Here is a 24103-nt window from a genome sequence, read left to right as displayed (position 1 = left end):
ATAAAGTTTGAAACACACTGAATATTCAGGAATGATGACACCAAATCTTAGAGGGGAAGAAATTTTAAAATGTTGATATACTTGTTGTTAATATCCACAACTTGTGAACTTATAGACAAAGTGTTTTACTTTAAAAAAAAAAAAAAAAAAGATGTTAAAACTGTATTAAGATAACATCCACTCTTAGGTTGCCATGTAAATATCTATATATATCATCTTTTTTGCATCTTATAATGTGAAAGCTATGAAGATCAATGATTATGAACCTTTACGCAGGATGCAAAACCCCTTATCAGGATCTGGCTTCAAAGTTTCTTAAAATTTGATTTTAAACACATTTAGTATATTTAGGCATATGGAACGTGCAGAGTTTCTTTACAGCAGAGTTTGCTGCAGACAATCGCTCATTGTTTGCCACTTAAAAGCAGAAGAAATCAGATTTTAACTCCAGCGCAAATATATCATCTCCTTTTAAAGTGATATTGGCAAACATGCTGCTATTTAAATAGTCACAGAGAAACATTATCATTTGTTTCTTAACAATCCAGGCCTGACTCCAGTTCCTTTTTTTAGCTGTACAGTTAGACATTCACTCAATAAAGAAAGCTGGTTGAAACAAAGATGAGATTTGATGGAAAGTTTACACATAATGCATTAATATAGTCAGCCACTTACTAACCACAGTTTACTGTGAAGTCCCCAAAGAAAAGATTACGTTAACTGAAGTAATCTAAAAATAACAATAATCTTAATAATAATAGCAAATTAATTACAAAATTAAAAGTTCCCTCTACATTTCTTTACCAGTCATGATTTGGTGGTTAAGTATGATGAAGGAGGTTTTCCCATGAGCCAGTCATGAGTGTGCAGAAAAAGCAAGATGAGCAGCAACATCTCTACTCTCCCAGAGCAGGTCATGTATGCTGTCCCACACATAAAACACCGTCTTCCTCTTTCATTTGGTGTTGTCCAGAAGGTGCTGTGATTTCATCCAGTCACCATAAAATTATGTTTTCAAGGCGAGCAAAACCTGGATTCTGCCGAAGCTCCCAGTAAGTCCCGTTTGTCAACCACACATCCCGTCCACAGGAATCTTTGGCTTTCCTGAGGGGAAAAAGAAAAAAGAAAGAACAGGAGACAGGCATTCATGTCCAAAGTCTGACATTTACATGATTCATGTATTTGCAAAGTGGTTGAAAATCTGACAACTGGAAGTTATTACTGTTCAACAACTGTTCACAGCAAAGAACTACACCAAATAACCAAAGTTTGTGATCCAAAGTTCAAGGTTTACATATATGGGAATAATTGTGCTTTATTCCTGTTACTTTATTGTAAATATCATTTTACTAGCTCAGCTGAGTCAAGTCATATCAAATATACAGTTATTATTTATCATCTAAATACAAAAACTAACATGTTTCCCAGAGAAAAAAAACTACTGCAATGTTGCAAAATATTCAAACACATTTAATTGAAAATAATGTAAAAATATTGAAAACAATTATATTTAATTGTTTTGGTTCTTTTTTCCCCCCCCATGTTTATGGTAATTTTATATTTGAAGACTGCAAGAGGCTCTGTTTCTCAATATATTAATGAGGAAATTTTCATCACTTTCTGAAAGTCAGCGCAGCAGATAATTAACACTTGAACGTTTTTGCTAAAGCTGCAGCTCTGTGTTACTCTGCACAGGTGTGAGACTTTATTTTCTGTCAGCAGTCCCTCAGTAATTAGTCACAGCTGCATCAGATTAGCAGCATCACCAGAGATTGCACATATTTGATAGAAAAACAATAAACACCTCCAATTAGCATCCCTATTAGAAAATACAGCTTAAAAAAGAAATATGAGTGGAGTACCATGTATAGACTACTATTGTAAGAAAGTTCTTGACAAAGACCCAGGAGGCAAAAATATAACAAGAAATTGTGATGCTAAAAAAGAGCAATGCACAGGCTTTTCCTTGTTTTGAGACTAAAGTTGTTAAATATAAAATAAAAAATTAAAATATAAAACTGAACAATCATTCTCAACCTTTATTTGCTAGATTTTATCTTCCAATTCAGGCCATTTTCAGCTTTTTTTTTTTTTAGAAAGATTCTTGTGTATGCAAATGTCAAAGAATCACATGTAACAATGATGCCATAAAGCACTGATTCCCAGTGCTGTCCCCTGCAAGTTCACAATGGGTCTCTGCTCCAACACACCTGATTCAAACTAATTGTAATGACGCTCTGTAGCAGCCTGATTGTGGCCTGTCATGTGAATCAGGTGTGTTCAGGAACAAAACATGGTGGGGATTCTTAGACTAAAAGATAATTAAACATTGCTTTTTAATATAAAAAATATAAAGGAAGAGCGTTTATGATCTGTTTTTTGGTGGGATAAAAACAGATTTTTGCTAATCTGGAGCAGAATTAACTCACTTGAAAAAACGTGGAACATGCTCTTCACCCTTTTTGGCAAGCGCTTTTCTCCGTTCCCTCTGACATTCCTCTACCTCATCTTTCTTTTTGTCGGATTCAGCTACTTTTCCTTCTTCCAACATTCTGCAGGAAAGTCAATGAAGATTAAATTAATTAATAAAAATGCTAGTTGACATTTCATCACTGGCTGTGTTTATCTTGTGCATCACAATTGTGTTGTTTCTGACCTTTGGTCTGGACGCAGACGGCTGTCGGTAGGCGGCAGGAAAGGCGTCAGGTCTGGGGTGAGTTCATTCAGCTCCATGGCAAATGTGGAGAAGCCATAGTACAGCAAGTAATCCTTAGGTTGGGGATCTGTGGGATGACAGAGACCTCACAGGTGAGCTGCTGAACAAACGTGACACTTGGATTTATGGTGATTAGTGGTTTTTACAGTAGGAGTAGAAGCCAATTATTTCACCTCCATTTAAACCTTCAGTGACGAACATCACAACATGTGACATAAAGACTTAAAACAGAAGGTTGTATTATCAATGAATAAAGGAGTTAAAAGCAACTCACTTGGTTTCCAAATACATTTTGGAGTCGGCAGAGTGTCGCAGAAGATTCCTTCATGCCAAAGACCGCCGAACCGGTGAATAACTTTGCCACTTTGGTCAAGCACGGTGCCCTGCACCTCATTCTTGTTTGTCTCTGAACCCCAATAACGAGACTACAGAGGAATAAAAATCTGTCAGTTACAAAAGAAGTAAAGAGAAATAGTGTAGTTGAGTAAGGATTTAATTTACCTTGACAAAGGTAATTTTGCATGTGCAGACATTACTGTTGAGGTTTTGGATGATAACTTCTCCGTAATGCTCCAGATACCGCTGCTGGCTGAGCACATTATGGATGCAGGTCACTACTTTATTCCATTCATAATGATCCCCATACCTGGACAAAATACAGAAATTATTGAAATTATGTTGTTATCACTAATTATGGCATGTTTTTGGACAAAAATCAGAGAAAAAAATTTCACATTTTAATTATCCATGTATTCTCCACCATAATGGTCATGTAACCAAAGTAAATGCTGCAGCTAAAGCCCTCAGTTTGATATGTGGGGCTCAATACACCAAACCAATGTCAAGAATCACCAGCGATGAAAGGGCCTCCTCATATTGTGAGTTTCTAAACAAGTGGTTGTTTGTTTTTGTTTTTTGTAAAAGTTGTAGGAAATTTTCTGGTGTGTTCATGTACAGGTGTAACAGTTTGTTGTCTGGTGATGGTGTGAATTGAAGGGTTGTTTCCTTCTGTCTGTGATGTTTTTGTCTCCTTTTGTCTTTCCTTTTTGCATCTTTTTGCTGTTTTCCATCTTTTTCTGTCCCCTCCGGTCAGGTCCAGCAAGATTACATAGATTCCGTGATTCAAAGTAAATAAATAAATAAATAAATCAGATTATCAAGAGGAGCCTTACCCATAGGCCTCCCCTTGGCAGAGCAAATTTGTTCAGCACGATACAGCAACCAGATTATCATTTTGCTTGCAATGATGCTGGACAGGACAGGCTTAGAAAAATAATAATAATAAATAAAATTAAAAAATAAACAAGTGGCACTTTAACACAGGGCAAAAAAAAACTCCACCTGCTCTAACATAAATTTACAGAGTGAAGGGGGCAGTAATGTATTTAGAGCAGGGCTACTCAATTTGGTCCTACGAGGGCCGCAATCCAGCAGGTTTTCCATGTATCCCTGCACCAACACACCTGAGTCAAATTAGGTGGCTCTAACAGCCAATCAGGTTCTACACAATGACTCATTAATTTGACTCAGGTGTGTTGGTGCAGGGATACATGGAAAACCTGCTGGATTGCAGCCCTCGTAGGACCAAATTGAGTAGCCCTGATTTAGAGTATTCAAAAAGAATACTCATGGATAAAAGGCAAACACAGCTGATTAAAATTGGACTAATTTCAAACAGGTTTAAACCACAAACAAAGAACTTTCCTCAGAGTTGCAAATGATATTCACATGCACTTAGATTATATAGAATAATCAGTTTAGTTCTCTTGGATTTGTTGTCAGCACTTGATACTGTTGATCACATTATTCTCACTAATCAATTAGAAAAATAAGTCATTTTATCTAAATCCCTAAAGTGGCTCTCAAGAAGTTTTTCTTGAAACTGATGAGGGCTCCCCCATCTTAGTGCATCTGATTTATGGGGTTCCTCAGGGATCTATGCTTGGACTTGTTTTATTCTCTAAATGTAAAGCAGCTGATACAAAATTTCAGCCATGTGTTTTATCAGTATTATGCTGACGATACACAGATTGAAGACATCTTAAATGTTACTTCTCAATGCTGAAAAGACTAAAGAAACAGGCTTTCGTCAAAGCTCCAAGCTTTCCAGATAACCATTTGTCGACATATATAAGGGTCCTAAAAGTTGGACAACACCCTGCTGCTGCAGTTTGGATTTAGCAGGATGTTTCTGAGTGGAAAGTATTAGAGACTTTAAAATGTGGTTGTCCCCAGTCTCATGAGAAATCAGCCCAGTCCATGGTTAATCAAAAATTACCTCATATAAAACATGGTATTCGAAGGGATGAACATGAAGCATTTTTGTGACATCCAAAACATTTTTTAAAGAAGTACAAGTTTCTTTTCTTTGAAACATAAGCCAACTCCCTGAGTGACAAATAGTTGCTTTTGTCTCAAAGCAATCTCTCCTTGCATTGTACAACACAACAAAGACCAGCCTTATTTTATTCCAAATCCCACCCAAATCCTGGTTCCGATCTTGGATATCTCTCACTTCAGCTTATGCAATGCTCTTCTCAGAGATCTCCCAGTATGCAGATTAAAACATTACAGGTGGTCCTGAACACAGCAGTGGGTCTGGTGTTTATTCATGGAAAAATAAGTAATCCACATAACATCATTACTTTTGTGATGTTTTTTTCACCGGGTCCTTATTTCTCTTCTTTGTTGATTGTGATTTGATAGAGCTCCCAGTTTAGTAGTTTTTTTAAATATGTGTGCATCTGGTCAAACAAAAAGAGTCATATCTCTCTACTATTCACTGACGCCCAACATCCATGGCTGCACAAATCAAATACAGTGACTTCTAGGTCTGCACTCATCAATTCAAACAAATACATTAAAGCTAACGCCCTTTATCAAATACTGCACATGTCTCCAGAACATTGTCTCGCACTGCCATTCACATACAAGGCAGTCTCAGTCCAGACTGTTCTAATTTGTGATTCCTGTTGGAATTAAATGCCAGAGCCTGGGAATCAATTTATAACTTCCACAACCTCTTTAAGACTCATCTCTTCCAAGAACACCTCTTTAACACCTCTAACACCCTAACGCACCTAATTCCTACTTACTTTACACTTCTTTACTTGTTCTGTTTGTTTATATAATTAGAATTAGTACTTGACGATGATTCCAGGGTTTTCCACTGTTAATGTTCGAATGTTATGAGTAAATATAGGCTTTAAAAATGGAGACCTGTAGCAAAGGAAATGCATAATGTGACCTCTTTCACAAATGAGATCATTAGGTTTACAAGTTTAGAAGTTAATTGATGACTTAACTTAGCTATCAACTGCCTACACTAGTGTCATTGTGGGTAGTTAATGCCCCATATGGGACTTTCATTGGTTCCATATTAACCAAATGTTAAATAGATGTTGGTCAGGCTCAGATTCATGGGTAAGCAACCCAAATTAAACAGCTAGGCTCTCTTGGGTCAACTATACAGGCAAACACAGGTGAACACCCAATGAGGGCTGTGCTTGGGTTGTTAATGGGAAATGTTTGCATGGCTTAACAATGGGCAACATACATAGGCCCATGTGGGTTCAATGAATGAACAGGGAACACATCTGGGGCCACACAAGCTCCTGCATTGTCCTGCATCAGGCAAACTTGGATAGTGAACATTGGACCAGTATGGAATTTGTGAATAATTCCACATAAAACCAATGTGAAGCCTATTTCTTGCCCAAATACGTTCTACATACAAATTATAGCTAAAACAGACTTTATCTTCTCATATAAAACATAATTTTCAGTTGCACTTATTGATTTGTATCATGTCTGATCTGATAGAGCAGCAGTGAATTTACAAACTTTGCACCACATATACTTGAAGCACATCATTTACCTCGGCAAAGTCACATTGACCATCCCTGTTGGCACAATTTCCAGTGACTTCCCCCAGAATTTATTCTTCCATCGCTGGTCTGTTCAGAGATATAAGCAGGTGTTGATAATGCTGTGCAATTTATATACATCCATGAGCAGCCTTTTAAAAACCTTTTATAGTCAGGAGACAAATGACTGTAGACAAAAAGATATTTTAGGTCAAAAACATGTTTCACCTTGCCAAAAGGAAAAGTTTTCTGAGTGTGCATGGCAGGCTGAGATGGGTGGATGGTGGCAGACCTGGTAAAATATCAAGAAAAGGTTAAAAAGTGGCATGTACAGATTTAGGTTTTAAACTATTTTAAACTTAGTTAATGTGACCTATATATAAAAACAATAGCTAATACTGTGATTGATGCAGTTGATTAGGATAGAAGTTAAAGTTTACATTTTACTTTGATGCTAAGCAACATATCAGTGAATCAGTTTAACTGTACTATATCTACTATAGCAGCTAATTACTGCCCTCAAAAACTGGTAAATATGGATTTGAAACAAAGAAGAAACTTCTGAATAAGATACCTGCTCACTGATGAAGTGGAAACCCCGGTCCTCTCTGATACACTCGAATGTTTCCCCCAGCACCGGGTTGAAGGGCTTGTAGCGGTTTCTAAATGTTGCAGTGGAGTATCCAGAAATGGCAAAGGCAGCAATGTAAACCTGAAAAATAAAAGCATGAAAGTTTATTTTATTCTTATTCAGCAGTAAAAAAAACAATAGTGCTCTTATCAATTTTATTTATTTCATCAAAACCAAGAGATTTCCAGCTGTTCCTGGTTTATGTTTCTGTGACAGCTTAGTTTCATTAATATACAACAGTTTTCAGTTGTGATACTTTTTTATATTTCACACAAAAGTATAAGCATATTTCTTATTATCAGTCTCCTAAGTTTATATTTGAGAATCCAGTTCGTCCTATTAGTCTTTCCCTTACAGAAAAACATTTCATATGTGATCCCATGTGGTTTAGCACATATGGAACCTTGTTTTGGAACCTTGAAACACAAATTTTGCACATGAGTTTCCCATGTGATCATGTGTTTCACATGAGGAAATTATAGGTTTTCATATCTGATTATATGGGTTTCACATGGGCGCTTCAATGCATTTTGCATGTGGTTTTATGGGTTTCACATAAATTTCACATATAACCATATAAGTCAATGTTTCCTAATCCAGGTCCTCGGGACCCCCTGCCCTTCATGTTTTAGATGTAACCCTTTTTCAACACCTGAATTAAACGAATGGCTCGTTAAAGGGCTGCAAAGAACTGGATGAGGAAGTTCATTAATTTGAATCAGGTGTGTTGGAGTAGGAACACGTCTAAGACATGCAGGGCAGGGGGTCCCGAGGACCTGGATTCCGAAACACTGACATAAGTTTCACATGGGGTTTTACATGGGTTTCACATGTTATATGGGTTTTACTTGGGAACTTATTCATTTCACATGTGATTATATGGGTTAAAAGGGAACTTACATGCATTTTACATGTGGTTATATAGGTTTTACATAGGAATTTACATGGTGATTATATTGACTTCACATATTGTTACCATGAAAATGTTCCAAAACTCCATGTTTCCTATGAGCAAGATCAAATGGAGCCACATGTCTAGTTATTCTAGGAAAAAATTGTTAGCGATTTCTTATCCCTCCTTGCAGTCTGTCTAAAACAGCTAATATCCTTTTAGGTGTCTTAATTATTTTGGGTCAAATTAAAGTCAAAGTATTTGTATCATTCTTGATACTGCACAGGAATAATTTAGGTTTGGTATAATTTTAGTGATCACCATCAACAACAATCTTCTGAATCTCTATCACAAACATCCTGTATATTGGAACAGTCTTACCATCCTCTGGTATGGGTCTGGTGTGTTGTTGGCTGTATCCAGCAGTTCACAATACTCTAGCTCTTCACACAACCTCTGCAGCAGGTTAACAGGCTCATTTAGAGCAGCCGGCATGGACACCCGAGCCAAGTCTTTACCTGAGGAGAAATGGCACATAGTTCTCTAAAAACTGCCATAACTACAGTTTAAAGTAAAAAGACTTGTTTTTCTTTGTGAGTATCGATGCAAGGTTCTTGCCTATGTTATTGTAGAGGATAGCCATGAGGCCCACATGGCTGTTGTCAGGACAGTGAGCTGGCAGTGTTGTTCGGCGCCCGGTGCTCTTGTGAACAACACTGTTAGGAGCTCTTGAAATGCTTGCACGGTATTTCCGAGTTGCTGATGCTGCAGTGTTGTTAAAGCAAAATTTCAATCACATTGGTAATAAAAGCTGCGTAAAATTTACATCTATGGATTGGCCAATCAATTAAGGGCTGTTCTCAAACCCAATGGAGCTGGGATGAGTTACAGATCTTTTAACAAAATGAAAAAAAAAAATATTCCCATACTATCTTTTCTGCTTTTCATACAACTTGCAAGAAAAGAATGTGAAGAAATTACAATAACTGTAATTTTATGCCTCGATAAGTTTACAACAACAGGTTACAACACTTACAAAGAATGGCCAAAGTTACAAGTGTACTTGAACCCACCATGTCCTTCCTCTGGCTCTGAGTTGGTGGTGCTTCCATCACTGAGTCCAGATTCATCAGACACCTCAGAGGAGCTACCGCAAAGGATGTCATCGCTAGCATCAAAATATTCTGCAGCTGAATCTGCCACTGACGGTGGCCCATGGGATGTTACAGGCTGATGATGGAGGTAGAGAAACATTGAGGAACATAAAAAACACAAGGAAAGTGTTGCAGAAAAATCTAATCAAATTCGTCTTACCACAGCTAATGTGTTAGACTGGTGGATGTTGTTGGTTTCCCAGACTTCCTGCATCTTCTGCCTCTCAAGAGACAGAGTTTCATGCACAGACTTTAACGAGGCAAGCACTAAAGAGGCACAATACAGAGATGTTTAATTTAGAGCTGTTTGTCTTTGAATATAAAAAGGACCTGTATAAACCTTACATCTACTGGCTCTATGAAATAAGATGTTGTCTCAGTTAATTTTATAGATGACAATTTGGTAATTTATACCATAATGGTAATGATTATATGTTCCTGTTTATCTGACCTCGTAGTGACATGGCGCAGATGTCTTGCTGGATTTTCTTGCCCTCGGGTGATACAACAGTGGCAGGGGACAGCTGAGAATAGACATAATCGGGAATAGAGGGCACTGATGCTCCAAGGTGGGATGAGCTGCTCAGGTGACTGGAGGACAGCTGTGAGGTGAACAGGAGAGGATGAAGGGTGCTTGATCCACCGGTTAATTTAATAGCCTCCTTGTTATCTGTCAGTCTGAGTGCAGGTGTTATTGTTGTGATGTGTTGTCTAGCACAGACGGTGTCAGCCTGCTCACAAGCAAAGCAGCAGTTTCTATAGTTTGCAAAGAATGTTTTATACTGTAAATTCATGAAACATCCAACATAAGAGGCTTCACAAACTGGTTGCCTGAGTCAGACCATGCCATATGCTACTTGTCTGACTGGTGTGGTGTAACATTACATCCAGCAACATGTATTGGATTATATGGTACTGGATATAACACGTGTATTTGTTTGTTTGTTTATATGACTTTTTATTTACAATTAACATATTATATTATTATCATATTGCTCCCACTGAAGCTGCTTGTTGGAAATCACTGTTGCAGTGTGGTACACAATGGTACTTTTTCTCATATGGACCACATAGCATGTCTAATTATCTTCTAAACTATTTGGAACAGGTCTGACTGTTACAAATAGTTATTGAACACTCAAGGACAAAATGGTTTCCACATTCCTGTATGCAAACCTTTGTGGACATGCATGTGGCTCTTTTCCATATATTTAGGTAAGAATAGTAAAAGCATTGATAACTATAAATCTCCTCAGTCTCTTCTCAAAGCAAGCATCCATGATGGGCAACTTTGGCCCATATTCTCTCTGCACCACCTTTTGTATGGGAGACTGATCCAGGTCCATGGATAATCAGTAAACTAGCAGTTGTCATGGTAAAAGATTAGGTTACACACAGACTGCATCAGAATGGCTCAATAGACTGGTACTGATTGTTACATTAATCTCAGACAGCTTTGCACACTTGTAGATACAGAAAACATTAATTGGTTATATGTTTTAAACAAGTGAATTTTTCCACTGCAGATTGTAGCATGGACCATAGAGGCAAAAACTATAAATGTTAAAAGAATAGTTTGTCATTGCATTGTTTGCATTGCATGCATTATTTATGTGCTTTGAGGTCAAAAGATGGATGAGAAGATGTATGGCTGTTAAGTAGATTTACTCAAATACTGTGCTGCAAAACTAACTTTGTTTACAAAAATATTACTACCCTGACATCATACACCCTAGACAATTAGCGTTTAATTTTCCTGGAGAAGAAGTAAAAAGTGGACTACTTCCTTATAATCCACCAGTGGCATTAATAACATAATGGAAATTAAAACACCAAGGAACATATTTCCATGACTCATACTCAGGTACTAAATAAAACATCTACCACTAAAAGTGCAGTTCCTATTAATGAATTGTTTTGTTTGGTTTTTTGTTTTTTTTTTTTGTTTGTTTGTTTGTTTGTTTGTTTTTGTGTGTGTGCAGAATGTTTACATTTATTGGCTTCTTTTAAAGTTAAGTAATAACATCTTCCACAGCTAGACCAGTTTATTGATGTTACAGCCCAAAAGCTGTTCGCCTAGCTTGGCATAAAGGTTAGAAACCGGCAGACTGTCCAGGCTATGCTAGCAACACTTTGCTGCTGTAGCATAGGAATAGGAATTTTGACCTGAATGCTAACATCAACATGCTGGTTAACTACATGTTAGCAAGTTAACATTTTCTACTTTAGAGCTCTAATCCCTGTTGTAAAATTAAGAAAAGGCCTGTTCATGGAGTCTGCTTTTGTCACCTGTTGAAACAGCTGGCTTTAAATGGTTTTAGCCAAAGTAAGCTAGGTTAGCTTCCTGTTTGAATAAATCATAAATGCGCTTCTCATCAATTTTTCAGTCACAAAGTAAATTTAAAAATGTCCCCAAACTATTCCTTTAACATTACACAGCACATGAAGCTACTGGCTAAAAAGCAAGGCATGTCTTTTAAATATGATTTCGCAAACTGAAGTGTAAGGCCACGTTCACCCTGCAGGAAAAGGGAGCCTAAATCTTACTTTTTGCCCATATTTCACCCATGTCTAATTTTCTTGTTTTAATAACAGTCTGAATAGTAGATTTCAGCTTTGTTCTTTTTTTAATCTGACCCAGGCCTCTTAAACATGTGGTCCTGTACCTCAGTCTGAACACTCATGTTGCATTTCATATGACTTTTACACCATTGAAGTAACTTATGCTCTTTGTTGTGGACAAAGCATTCAGCAATTAGGCTCTTTTCTGTACTTGGATCCAGAACAGTGTAATTACACTGGCTGCTATTTGCATGAGAGCATGCTGTCTTTACTACCATGCAATCATTTAAAAAATGTAGATATTTTTGTCTGCTTTACAGGTGGTTCAAATGGTAGGTGAAACACTGTTCCATGTACATGTCATGCAATGTAAGGTTGCATGTCCTTCTATGCATGTAGGGCACTTCAAGGCCATAGGCCATTCAGACTGAAGTCTGATAGCAGTTGCATTTAAATTTTAATGTGAACAACTACACAAAAAGAAAAACAGAACAAAACAGTCAGATCTCAGAAAAAAATGTAGTAACATTAAGACCTGCAGAGTGAATGTAGCCAAGGTGTACCATCAAAATGGCTGGAGTATGGCTAATAGAAAATGTGAAGGTGAGTCACGCTATGTTGCACGTTGAGACAGAAGTACCAGCTTGTAAAGACTGTCTCCTGTTAGCTTTTCCTGATGTCATTGTTGCTTGGCTTGTTTGTGTACCTCTAAATCTACTGAGGAAAGGTGAACCTTATCAGGACAAATTAAATCATGCCATTGATGCATATGGATATGAATTTAGAGGCTGGTCCTACAATATGAATGCAAACACTATCTTGATGTTGGATAGTCAGTGTCTATACATACAAAAGACATCTGCAGAGAAAACATAAATACAATATGGCATCTAAATAAAGTGATGTGTGACAACAACTTCACATTTTCTATTCGATCTCATTTGTGTGGTTTTTTTTTTTTTTTTTTTTTTTTTGCTTGTTTGTTTTTGTAATGATTTCTTTCTTTGTTTTTCCACTTTAGAATTACGTTGCCATGTACAGCCATGATTGATGTTGTTTTTTAGCTACAACTAAGCTTTCACTACATGTCAAAATTGAGAAGAAAATGTAATGTAAAGACACATCTAGCAGTGAGCCCTTCAGGATTTCTGTCCTGTTAGCTAAAGTTGTTCATTAGTTCATTTAAACGAGTCTAGTTTGCTGGCTAAGAAAGAAAACCATCAGAATTGTAGAACAGTGCTATTCAAATAGGTTCCACGAGGGTCGCAACCCTGCAGGTTTGCTCCACCTGACTCTGTTGGATCCATTTGATTTGAGTCAGGTGTGTTGGAGCAAGGACACATTGAAAACCTACAGAACTGCGGCCTTTGTGGGACCCACTCTAATAACCCTACTATAGAGCTTGGCTTGCAAGAAAAATAGATAATCAGCCATCTATTCTCACTGTCCCACAAGACTGGGGGAAAGGAACAAAAGCTAAGAGGGTTTAACATCCAGAGTTTGAGCAGGTTTACTTGGCTGATCCATTAAGACATTCAAACTAAAATTTAGATTTTTGTGAAAAAAAAAAAAAATTGATTAGCACTCTTTGGAATATGAAACTGTTACACTGAGGTTATCTTCTGTGAACACCACACACACAGAACAGCCTCGTTTGAAACAAACTAATAAACAAATGTTTTGCATCTTTTTATCCCCTTTTTAAGTACAGTCAGTGTGTAATGTCAAAACAGCAGTTTGTTGCAGGGTGCAAATTTTGTGTATCATGTTAATTCATGTTCTGCCTAAAGGCAACTCACCGATTTGGTAATCCCACGAATAGGCTTTGGATTAGATTAGAGAGAGGCCCCAAAATGTTACTGGGTATTTGGGATGTCATATACATAAACCCAATATGTTCTAAAAGTGACCAATAATAGAAACACTCCAAAAAGAAAAAGACTCCATATTTGGATTTAATCAAAGCTTAAGTAAAATTACCTAAAACATTATCATGTAAAATCTCACATTTTTGTAAAATAGTGACATCTTTAATAGAGACAACATGTTACAGACCATTCTTACCATTCCAAGTGCCTCCACTCTGGACAGTGTGCGAGAGTGACCCCACATCTTTCCTGACTTTGGCTTCTTTGGTTTCTCAAGTGAAAGGTTCTGATCCAAAATAAGATTTATTTGATTTCATTTTAAAGTGAAACTCTATTACTCTGTTGCGTTAGCTGTGTATTAAAAGTTATTAGGCTGTGTGTACCTGTATGCTGATGATGCGTTGCAGGTCTCCATTTGTGAAGCTCTGGCCGACCTCCAGTGCCTGGAGCCTCTGGATTAAGCGGTTTAGCTCAGAAAGATCCAAGTTACAGCGGTTCAACTCTGGAGAAAAACATATGAGGTTTATTCATATGTTGAGTGACTTTATATCTTCATATAATGTCATATTACCAAAGCTTTTAAATGTGTAGATTGTGTTATAGGTTTGTGGTTGTTTTGTTTTTACATTTGGAGCTGAAATAAAATAAATAAATTAGTCAATGCTTTATTTGTCCTTGCATCTATTAGTATGCCAAATACCTTGAATGCATGTGTCTGGGTAGTGACTTTGTTGCAGCCATGCAGACACTTTAGTGTTCACAGCAGTGTTGGCTGAGGGTAGCACCCCTGATGCTCCAGCTGAATCTGTCACTCCTGCAGAGCCCTGGAAAACAGAGGCAAGTAATTCTCATTAGAAATTGCCTCTTAAGTTGTAGTGTGTTGTGAGTTTTTCGTTATTCTTTATTTTGTAGTCACCAAATCTCCATTTTGCTGAGCTTGTCCAGCTGCAGTGGTATGAGACGATGTCTGTTGGAGGCCACCATGAGCTTGAGCTGCCTCATTTTTCTTATACAAGCGGTGGGCTTGCAGCTTGGTCACCCAAATGTAGAAGAGATCGTGGCTCTTTGCCTTTGTGATAAAAATTGGTCATATTTATCTTTTTCATCTGATGGCACACTATTAATTAATTTATTAAGCAAATCAGCTGTGTTTGGTGACTGTTTACCTTCATATGGTAGAGGATGTCCCCTGCATCCAAGTCGATCCGATTCGATTTTTTATTTATCGACATAACAGCAAGGCTAACGTCCAGTGAACCTTGGACTCGTCCTTTGGAAACCTTAAGTGAGAATGAAAAGGTTTAAGTGTTTTAAATACTTTAATAGATACCATTATACATTAAACTTTCATTATATTTTAGGTGCAGAGGTTAGAATTGGCAATAAATAAATGTATAATATACATTGCATACTGCATGAAGTTGCAAGTGAAAATAAAATTATTAAACACTAACAATGCATAATTTATACACATAACCACATTCACCCACATTCTATACTAATAATGATGCATGCAGCAGTTTTCCAAAGAAAAAGCTGCTAAATTTGCTGCCTTAATATGAGACAAAACTAGGCAAGCTGCATTTCTCAATCGTATTTCTCTTTACTCAAAAAAATACATATTTATACCCACTTAGTAGGTTTATGCATTTTTATTGCATAACAAATTTAAATTAATTTGGATTTGAGAATTTTGCATAAAACAAACGAATAAAGTTGGTTAAATTATAGAAATAATAATTTAAAAGAATTTGATTTTATGTAAATGATTAAGCATAAACGATGCTACAAGTCATCTTGGCAACCAACTTCTAAAGAAATATTTGAAGGGTGGGTAAAGCATAAAACATCTTTTTAGAGATTTAATGTTCACTTACATCTTGTTGATTTTTGGAGTAACGTAAGATTCCCGCTTCCAGGGTGAAGTATCTCTGAAAAAGAAATTCATTCCCTTCTAAAAACAGACTCCTGTTTAATAATTATTATTCGGTGTAACTTTCTGGGAAAATAATCAATGAATGCAGACAAATCACACCTTGTGCCATCCTTTAAGAGGCCACTTTCTCCTCTTGAGCAGATACCCTTCACAGATTCCTGGAGCAGTCATATCCTTAGAACGCTCATTTCCTGTTTGCATTTCTGTGTGAAGGTCATCAATCACTTCCCAGTCTTTGATAATCTGTGGAAAGAAGGAACCAGAACAAGAGTTGTATTCAGGTTTTGACATGTTTACAGAAACCCAGATATATCTTTTTGTTTACTTTTTTCTTAAATAGCCCATTCGCCCATATTTAGAATAAATAAATAAATAAACTTTCTTTTTTTGCCTCAGTTAAATTCATTTTAATCTTTGCATAAGGAGAGGCTTGCTTTTCATTTGAAGCTTTAGGATAGGATAAATGTGATTCCTCTTCGAGGGCACTGATTTGCTTAAATGTTTCTAGACATGCAATAGTTTTATTTAAATAAAAATAAACATTGTTACTGTTTTATATTGATTTCATATTCATATATATTTTAATAATAGATAAGAAGTAAAAAGATTTATGTGTTACGTCTAAGATGGACTTTTGTAGAAATATGACCAAAAAAGATAAAAAGATAACATTTAGAAAAATGACCAATATAATTATCAATGGATAATAAAATAACTGTCAGTTCAAACCCTAAAATAACTATTCATATTAAACATGACCCACCAAACAGTTATTAGCCCACATAGTTTTAAAACATTTATCCTGCAGGGAGTGTTCAAGAAACTGTGCTATTAGACATCTATAATTAGGCCCAAGCAACTACAAAACTTAATTTGTGCCTATGGTTTGCTTTTCTTTTTTTGTGTAAATGTTGTGTTGAATGTTAAACTTGTAAAATCCAATTTCTGATAACACAGGCCTCCTGTCTGATAAAATTACAGTTATGTCTCATTTACAAAGGTCTGTTCACTCTTGCATTATGTTTAGACATCTCATATCTAAAAATTGCTATTATTTATAAACCGTCTCCTTAAATATTTTATTTTTCTTGTCCTATTGTATGTAGTTTTACATTTAAATGTTTGCAAATGCCCTTAATGTTTTCCTCCATAATCACAATGTCTTGATGTTAACCTCCAACTGACACCGATGCCCGACTTGTTATGCTTATGCCTCAGATCAAGACAGACTACATTTATTTTGATTTGGAAACACAGTACTCTCATAAAGTGAGGAAACCGTATCTGATATAAGCTGGATTTGAGCCCTCCCTTATAACACAACAATAATTCATGCAGACCCATAATCTCCTTGTGGAGTAAGACTGCATCAGGAACGGACTGACCTGCAACTCACCTGTCTGGAGTGGCGAGATGAGAGAGTGCTGCTGCTCTGAGAGAGAGCTGGCTTGTTCCACATTGGAGAAGTCTTCTCCAGACCACTCGCCAGTGATTGGCTGCGATTGAGTAAAGATCCATTTGAGTCCATGTCACAGAGCAGACCTCAGAGTCTTAGCTGTTTCTTGAAAACGATACAGTCTGTCAAAAGTCCACAGAGGTTATAAAATAAGCTTTAAGTCAATGTTAGTCAATGAGATAATGATCAACTACAAATAAGAACACCAGCTGTCTGGGTGGATTTAAAAAATCAAAAGAAACATCTTTAGACTTCAGAGATAGCAGCATTAAAAGATTATTTACATTTTTTTCTGTGAAATATCAGATTAGCTGTAAGCCCCTGGAGTTTTTTGTTTGTTTGCTTGCTTGCTTGGTTTTTATTCCACCAGAAAAATCAGTTTTAATTCCTCACAATTTTAAAGCAGCAATATAATAATGGAAAACATTAAGCACTCGAGTTATTTTAAAACAAGTCCAAAACTTGTCCACTGTGGCTTTTACAGAAAGCTATTACATCAATGTTGTACGTTAGTTGTACCACAACCAGACTGACACTTGGTTAAGAGCCCTTAACACTGCATTTAAAGACACAGTGTACCTTTTTCGTGTGCAGGGTCTATAAAAATATTTTAGAGGCATGCCATGTAAGCTGCATGTGTGGGATCTTATAAAGGGTCCTTTCCTCAGCCTCCTCAAATTTAAGGCCTTGCAGTTAGAATTGGTGCAATATTCCCATCAATTTGTTTCCCAGTCATCTCACATCACATCTCCACCATAGTTTGTAAAATCTGTTAACATGCTATCATTAGCACACTGCGACAGTTTTTATCTCCCTTATAGTCATTTTCCGATGTACAGGGAACTAGTTTGCAGCTTAATACTAAATATTATTCTGCAGCAGTAAATTTTTCTGCAGCTATGCTAATAGTAATGGAAGCAAGAAAAAAAAATAAATGACACAGCCCTTATATGAAGTTTGAAGGGGAAGATGAGGATAAACACTTCAAACATCCAACTTATGTTCACGTCCAATGTTAAGATACTGTTTTGCCTTTATTTTAACTACTTTTATTACTGATTAAAGTTCTTGGTTATGGGAAGGAAATAGTGTTATCAAGGTTTTTTTTTGTTTTTTCTTTTGTTTTTGTTTCTTTGTTTTTTGTTTGTTTTTATTTTGTTGTTTTTTTTGTTTTGTTTTGGGGTTTTTTTGTTGTTTTTTTTGCATCCTTTTTTGCCTTTATCTTTTCTTCCAGCCCTTATTATCACTTCATTAGTGTGCTAGTACTAACACCCCCATTAGGTATTAAAAGCACTTGGGTAGGTTTAGGAAACATGCTAGATTAGAATTAGTAAACATTAGGTGCTAGAAATGCACTTTAAAAACACACTTCATTGACAAAGCTTAGCCAACATTTTACGTTACATAATGCGTGTTACGTGACTGCACTGCTGGGTTAGAAGGACTGATTTTCACACTTCAACTCTGAGTTCATTTATCCAGTCTGTCTTATAGCTTAGATAACAGACATACTAAAGGCCCAATGCTCACATAATCTCACATCCTTGTAAAAAAAATACTATGATCCATTTAAATATTAGGTTAATCCCACATGTGAAGGATGAAAGGGTGGCAAAAGAATAAAACACAGGATTTCCAACCGAGAAATTGTCATGTACCATGAGTGGAATTTATACCCTCCGTGGGACCTGTACTATTGCACTCCCTACTGTTGTTGGTTTAGGAAAATATAATGGTTTAGACAGCATATTTCTCCTTTTTATAACAGTCCTCTTGTCTCATATCTAGGTTAAAACATTCACAAAATGTCATCAGTATTCTACAATCTCATGACATCTGTCCTGAAGAATTTTCTTTGGAGGTCTATCAGACTACCCTCCACTTGTAAAACTGACCCTGAAGAGATAACATATGCACTGAAAAGAGAAGCCAATGGGTACTGAAGTGGGAGTAAGAACAGCTTGTTGAAGTGAATTATTAGCCTCAATGTCCTTAGAGGGTTCGGAATGCTTGCTAGTTTCCGCCATTTTCATATCAACATATCAAACATAACATTAGCTTATTTTACTGAGAGGTTACCAGGGCATTAACCCTCTGGTGCATGAATCATTACAAAACAGTACCACATTTTTTTCAAATAAAGTATTTTACTTCTACAGACATGCACATTGATGTTTTTCTGTATTTTAATCTTATTTTAACTTTTACTCAGTGTATTGATTTTTCTATTTGACCTATGAAAATATTTATAAAATAATATCTTGTCGTGTTAATATAATATAAATTTTCTATAAAAACACCTGGATCATTTTCTTGTCCCGTTTATCACTGAGGCAAACTTGGTAATTACAATGTATGTATATATACTATATCAAATGTATTTATTCTTTATATATATTAGTGACTCACTAACGTCCAATGAAGTTGCCAATGTACGATCCACACCCATGCATACATTTAAAAACAGCCTTTAAATATGTGTCCTCTGCAGTGGACACTATGCATCAAAGAGTTAAGTCAATCTGAGACCAGAGTGCCATCTGCTGAATCATGGAAAACTACTTCTAACAGTCTGAAGCATTCGCAGGCTCATGCCAATGATGCACCTACTCTCCATTGCATCATTTTCATTAGGTGGAAGTAAAACGAATATCTCTCTAATCTTACATTATTAAGTATTTCAGAAATGTTATATGTCTGTTATTCATAGAGTCCAAGCCTGTTCAGTTTATTCTTACAATTTTTGGAAATTAAATCTGGGGATTTTTTTCTACTATGGTTTACAAGTAACTAAGTCTAAAGGAGCCAAGTCAGAAAACAGTTAAGACTTTGCTCTTAAAATCAACTCCATCTGCTCATGAGGCTCACGCAATATGATGGAGAACAGCAAATATATTGAATTTACAGTTAGACAAAAGAATAGTGATGAATATACACGAGGGAACTTACTTTGCTCTTACACTCAATAAGTTCATTCTGATAATCTTGCAGTAAAGTTTCATCTCAAGGGTTTGTTGATTATAAAATATAAGATCAAATCTGAAATATTACTCACAATTAATTAGAAGTGGAGCTTAGACATATATTGTATGTGATTTGCCCTCTTTATCTTTTTTCATTTTGTGTTGTATCTCCACTAATGCAATCATATTCAAATATAAGATTAAAAGAAAGTTTTTCCAACATATAACCTAATTAAAATAGGTTAATTATTGGAAAAAAATATTGATTTAAATGACTTCTTGCTATATTTAGTGAATATTAAATTAAAATTCCTCTTTTATGAGAACAAAACAACTTTATGACAAGCAGACCAAACAAAATGGACTCAGCAGTGTAGGAAAAGAGATGGGGTTCTGTGTAATCCTGTTACCTAACACAGGTGGGTTTTAAAGTAACACTCAGAGCTTTTGCTGAATAGAAATTTCTCCTGGCTGAATTCGAATGTTTTCTGTGTGAACACTTGGTGCTGTGTTTTCCAGTTTATCATATATGAGAAACTCAGTGTTTTTCTCCCTTAATCTTAGTATTTAAACTGTAAATATTACATAAATCAGAATGTTTTAAGTGTATCAGAGTGCAGTTGCCCAGCTTTTCCTTAAATATAACCTAAAACAAGAGCAACATCAGCTTATAAAGACGTGGAGTCATCCTTGTGGTTTCTGTGCCGTGTAATAATCTGTTAATCTTAAAGCTTCTGAGCAGGGAAGGTTACAGCTTTAACACACTTTACAAACTACAGCCCTACCACAAGTAGTCTCACTGTGACTTTTTCTTTTATTGTGGGTTGGCCATGACTCAGATGGAGAACCAGTAGCTCAGTCAGAAGATCAGTGGTTCAATCTCCAGCCCCTCTATATGTGCAAGCTCCCCCAAAATGCTCATTGTTGTGCAACAGTAGCCAAAAAAAGCATTGCATGTGAAGAATAATTATATTTAATTTGGACTATTTACTTCCCCCTTAAAGAGAACACTTTCCTAAGAGTTGCAAATAAGCTTATAAGCAAATACCATGAAGTGGATGTTTTGAGGCCATTTTTACCAACTTTATGGTTATAGTTTTTGTTGTTGTTTTGTTTTGTTGTATTGTACATGTATAAGACCTTTATTTTATTCATTTATTCATTTATTCATTTATTCATTTATTCATTTATTCGCTTGTTTGTTTGTTTGTTTGTTTGTTTTAAAGGGTTTAGATTTCAGGAAAAATAATTAACTGGTTATTACAACTAGCATGCTCATCCATTGCAAAAAGTAAAGTAAAACAAGTAAAAAAACCAACAGCCAATACAGCTTTTTTTTTTTTTTTAATTAACAATTTCTTACTGAAGATGTTCCTGCATTGCAGGGCAGAGTCCTGGAGGCACATGTTTTCTGATTTTGGCTAAAAACCTAATAATCACAATTTAAAGACCACTGAGAACACATTAAAATAGCTTAAGGAGAATCGGAGTGGGTCTTTAATCACTGTTGCAACTTGCTTTGAGGCAAGTTTTGTCACTGTTTCTGCATTTCTGGCGGTTTACACAGTTGTCACATCTGGTGGGTTTTGACTTCTACATTTTCTTCATAAAACATAAATATTCTGCTCTGACAAATATCATCACCCATGTCTGAAGTTGGTGAGACGATGCCGTATAAATGCTGCATTAGGATCAAGAACATGGTGGTGTTGATCAACATAAAGAAATTAATTACATGTTGCATTCACTTCCACTTGGACATCTGAGGTTTACCCAGGTAAAGGTACACTCAGTTTTGGTTCAAATTTGAATGTTTTTAATGGAGTGGACCTGTGTGACTTGTAATAATTAATATCTGTTCCAGCTTCTAAAACTTGAGTCCTTTCTGAGACACCGATGACAGCAAGCTGAATATGTCTTTTTTTTTGACTATTGGTGGACAAATTTAAATCTGCACTATACTGACTAAATGCAGCATAACGTTTGATTCCAATCAGCTAAAACAAGAAGTCATTTACACTTTCCTGTGCAGTGACTTAAAAACCTTGTTATTAAATTAAACACCAGTTTGGATAGATAAAGTGTGGCATTGCCTGGTTGGTAATCCAGCATTGAATGCAACACCACAGCCAAGACTGCCTGCATGGAGAGGATTAACCTCTGCTTAATTGGTTTTTCATGAGATATTTTTAGCATCTAGGAGCAGCTTGGATGAGAAGTTACACGATCTCAATGCAGAGAGCACTGACACATTAAAAGTGTGTGGTAACTTTCACAATCGCAACAGCCCAACTCTGAGAAAAACTTTGTCAACGATTGTTCTCAAGCTACAAGGCTTGGGAATTTTCCAGTGTATTATTTTTTAATAAATTTTGTAAAAAGAACTGAACATGCATGAAAAAAAGAAAGATGCAAGGTTTTTTTAAGTTTAAGCATACAATCTTGTGAAATAGCTATTTATATTAAAAATAGAAACAGTATATTTGTGCATTTGCATTTAATTTGGCTGTTTGTAACTTTATTGGCTCAAGAAGGAAAGCTACTATGTTCGGTTGTTGTCTGTGGATGAATACCACAGGGGTCACAGTTTCTGTTCTCACAGCAGAAATCTCAGAATAGAGCATTTCATTTCCAGCATATTTCAATATATAAAATGGATAATATAACCTAGCTGAGCTTGCCTTAGTGTTATGTAAGGCCAGGGGATGATGAGAGTAACTGACCTCAGTAATGAAAGCATGATGTGGAGGAAACAGGATGAAAGGATTTGAAGGATCCTGAGCTTGCTTACTCAAGAGGGGGCACAAAAACACACTTCAAGAGTTTGATTTTCATCTAATGGCAACAACTATTGCAACATTTTCAGAATTTCTTAAGCAAATTTGCAAACCTTTCATTATAGAGCCAAAGCTTTCACAAACAAAAAACACTTTCCATGTGCTTTACCTTCTTTTGGAGAATATGAAATCTTATCTAGAGTACAGATTTTACCTAAGCCACAGAACAGTTATGCAGATGAGTAACATAATTAGCTTCTTTCATAACTGTTGTCAACAAGTCAACTAAGGTGAAGACGACATTGTGCAAGAGGGAGGGGTGAGGATGCACAGATTACGACAGTTATAATCTCTACTTTAAAATAAAAACTGAAGCGACAATGATCAGCACTGAAAGAAGCAGTTTATCTATGTTTAAGTTAAGAATGTTCAAACTCAGTGATTTTGCATAATAAATATTTTAAATAGAATAAATCCTGATTCTCCAGACAAGTCTGAGCTCTGCAGATAGCAGAGGGCAGTTTACCACTTACCCTGACAGATTTTAGTAGTAGTAATATTCTTATATATTGAGCCAGACCTTTTTACATCCATAATTGATGGCTCACATGAGCTTTACAGTCTTCTGTGAACTAATCTGGATTGTAAAAATGGGGTGCAAGTTTTAAACATTTGGTGGTGTTTTAAAACTATAGATATGTTGCCCTGACATAGTCATTTATAGAAGCTAAATCATTATTTCATCTGATAGTTTTAATGGCTGTTTTGGACTTAAATCAAATGCATTGCAGAAAATCTCTCACCTGAATTTCACCTGCGGCTGTCATCATCCGCCACCATCCTCTGCGTCTGATCAGTCCAACAGAAGCTTCATTTGGTTGTCAGGAATATGTCATAAACCATAGCATCAACAGAAAAAATAACAAATCTCTCCTGTCCACATGCGTTCAAATGGAGGAGTCACAATACATGTTATATCCACAGACAATCACTAATTCTGACCACATAATCTGACAGGCCGTGCCCTCTCTGCCGGCTGTGAGCTCCCTCCAAATCCAAGGAGGGCTGCGCGTGGCATGCAGCGCGCACACAGTGCGCAATGTGTCCTGAGCATTATCCGTATTAGCTGGAATTATACCGACAGTCTAGCAGGGATGTAGTGGGGGGTAAATCTAGCCTGGCTCCTCTCACTTTGCATTGGCCAGTTTCTTCAACATAAAACATAAAGAAATTAGTTTAAACTAACTTAAAATGTTTGTCTTTAGGGGAAAGTATGAATATG

The 24103-nt window shown here is 36.3% G+C and overlaps 1 protein-coding gene across 1 annotated transcript; it reads right to left on the bottom strand.

Moving 5' to 3' along the window:
- Positions 1-456: 456 nt before the first annotated feature.
- Positions 457-23656, bottom strand: osbpl7 (oxysterol binding protein-like 7). The gene is made up of 22 exons (XM_041973984.1): positions 23625-23656; positions 17022-17203; positions 15725-15868; positions 15567-15620; positions 14856-14969; positions 14606-14758; positions 14390-14513; positions 14073-14191; positions 13886-13975; positions 9711-9861; positions 9420-9526; positions 9179-9335; positions 8724-8870; positions 8487-8623; positions 7157-7294; positions 6811-6874; positions 6594-6672; positions 3218-3362; positions 2991-3141; positions 2657-2783; positions 2430-2552; positions 457-1104 (listed from the first exon to the last, which is right to left on the bottom strand). Exons 2-22 carry the CDS (start codon positions 17151-17153, stop codon positions 996-998), a joined length of 2565 nt encoding a protein of 854 aa, XP_041829918.1. The 5' UTR covers positions 17154-17203; positions 23625-23656; the 3' UTR covers positions 457-995.
- Positions 23657-24103: the final 447 nt, after the last annotated feature.

This window comes from Melanotaenia boesemani, chromosome 21, assembly GCF_017639745.1.
Source record: "Melanotaenia boesemani isolate fMelBoe1 chromosome 21, fMelBoe1.pri, whole genome shotgun sequence".
NCBI lineage: Eukaryota > Metazoa > Chordata > Actinopteri > Atheriniformes > Melanotaeniidae > Melanotaenia > Melanotaenia boesemani.
The sequence above is the reverse complement of the archived record's forward strand: the minus strand, read 5'-3'. Positions and strand labels throughout refer to the sequence as shown.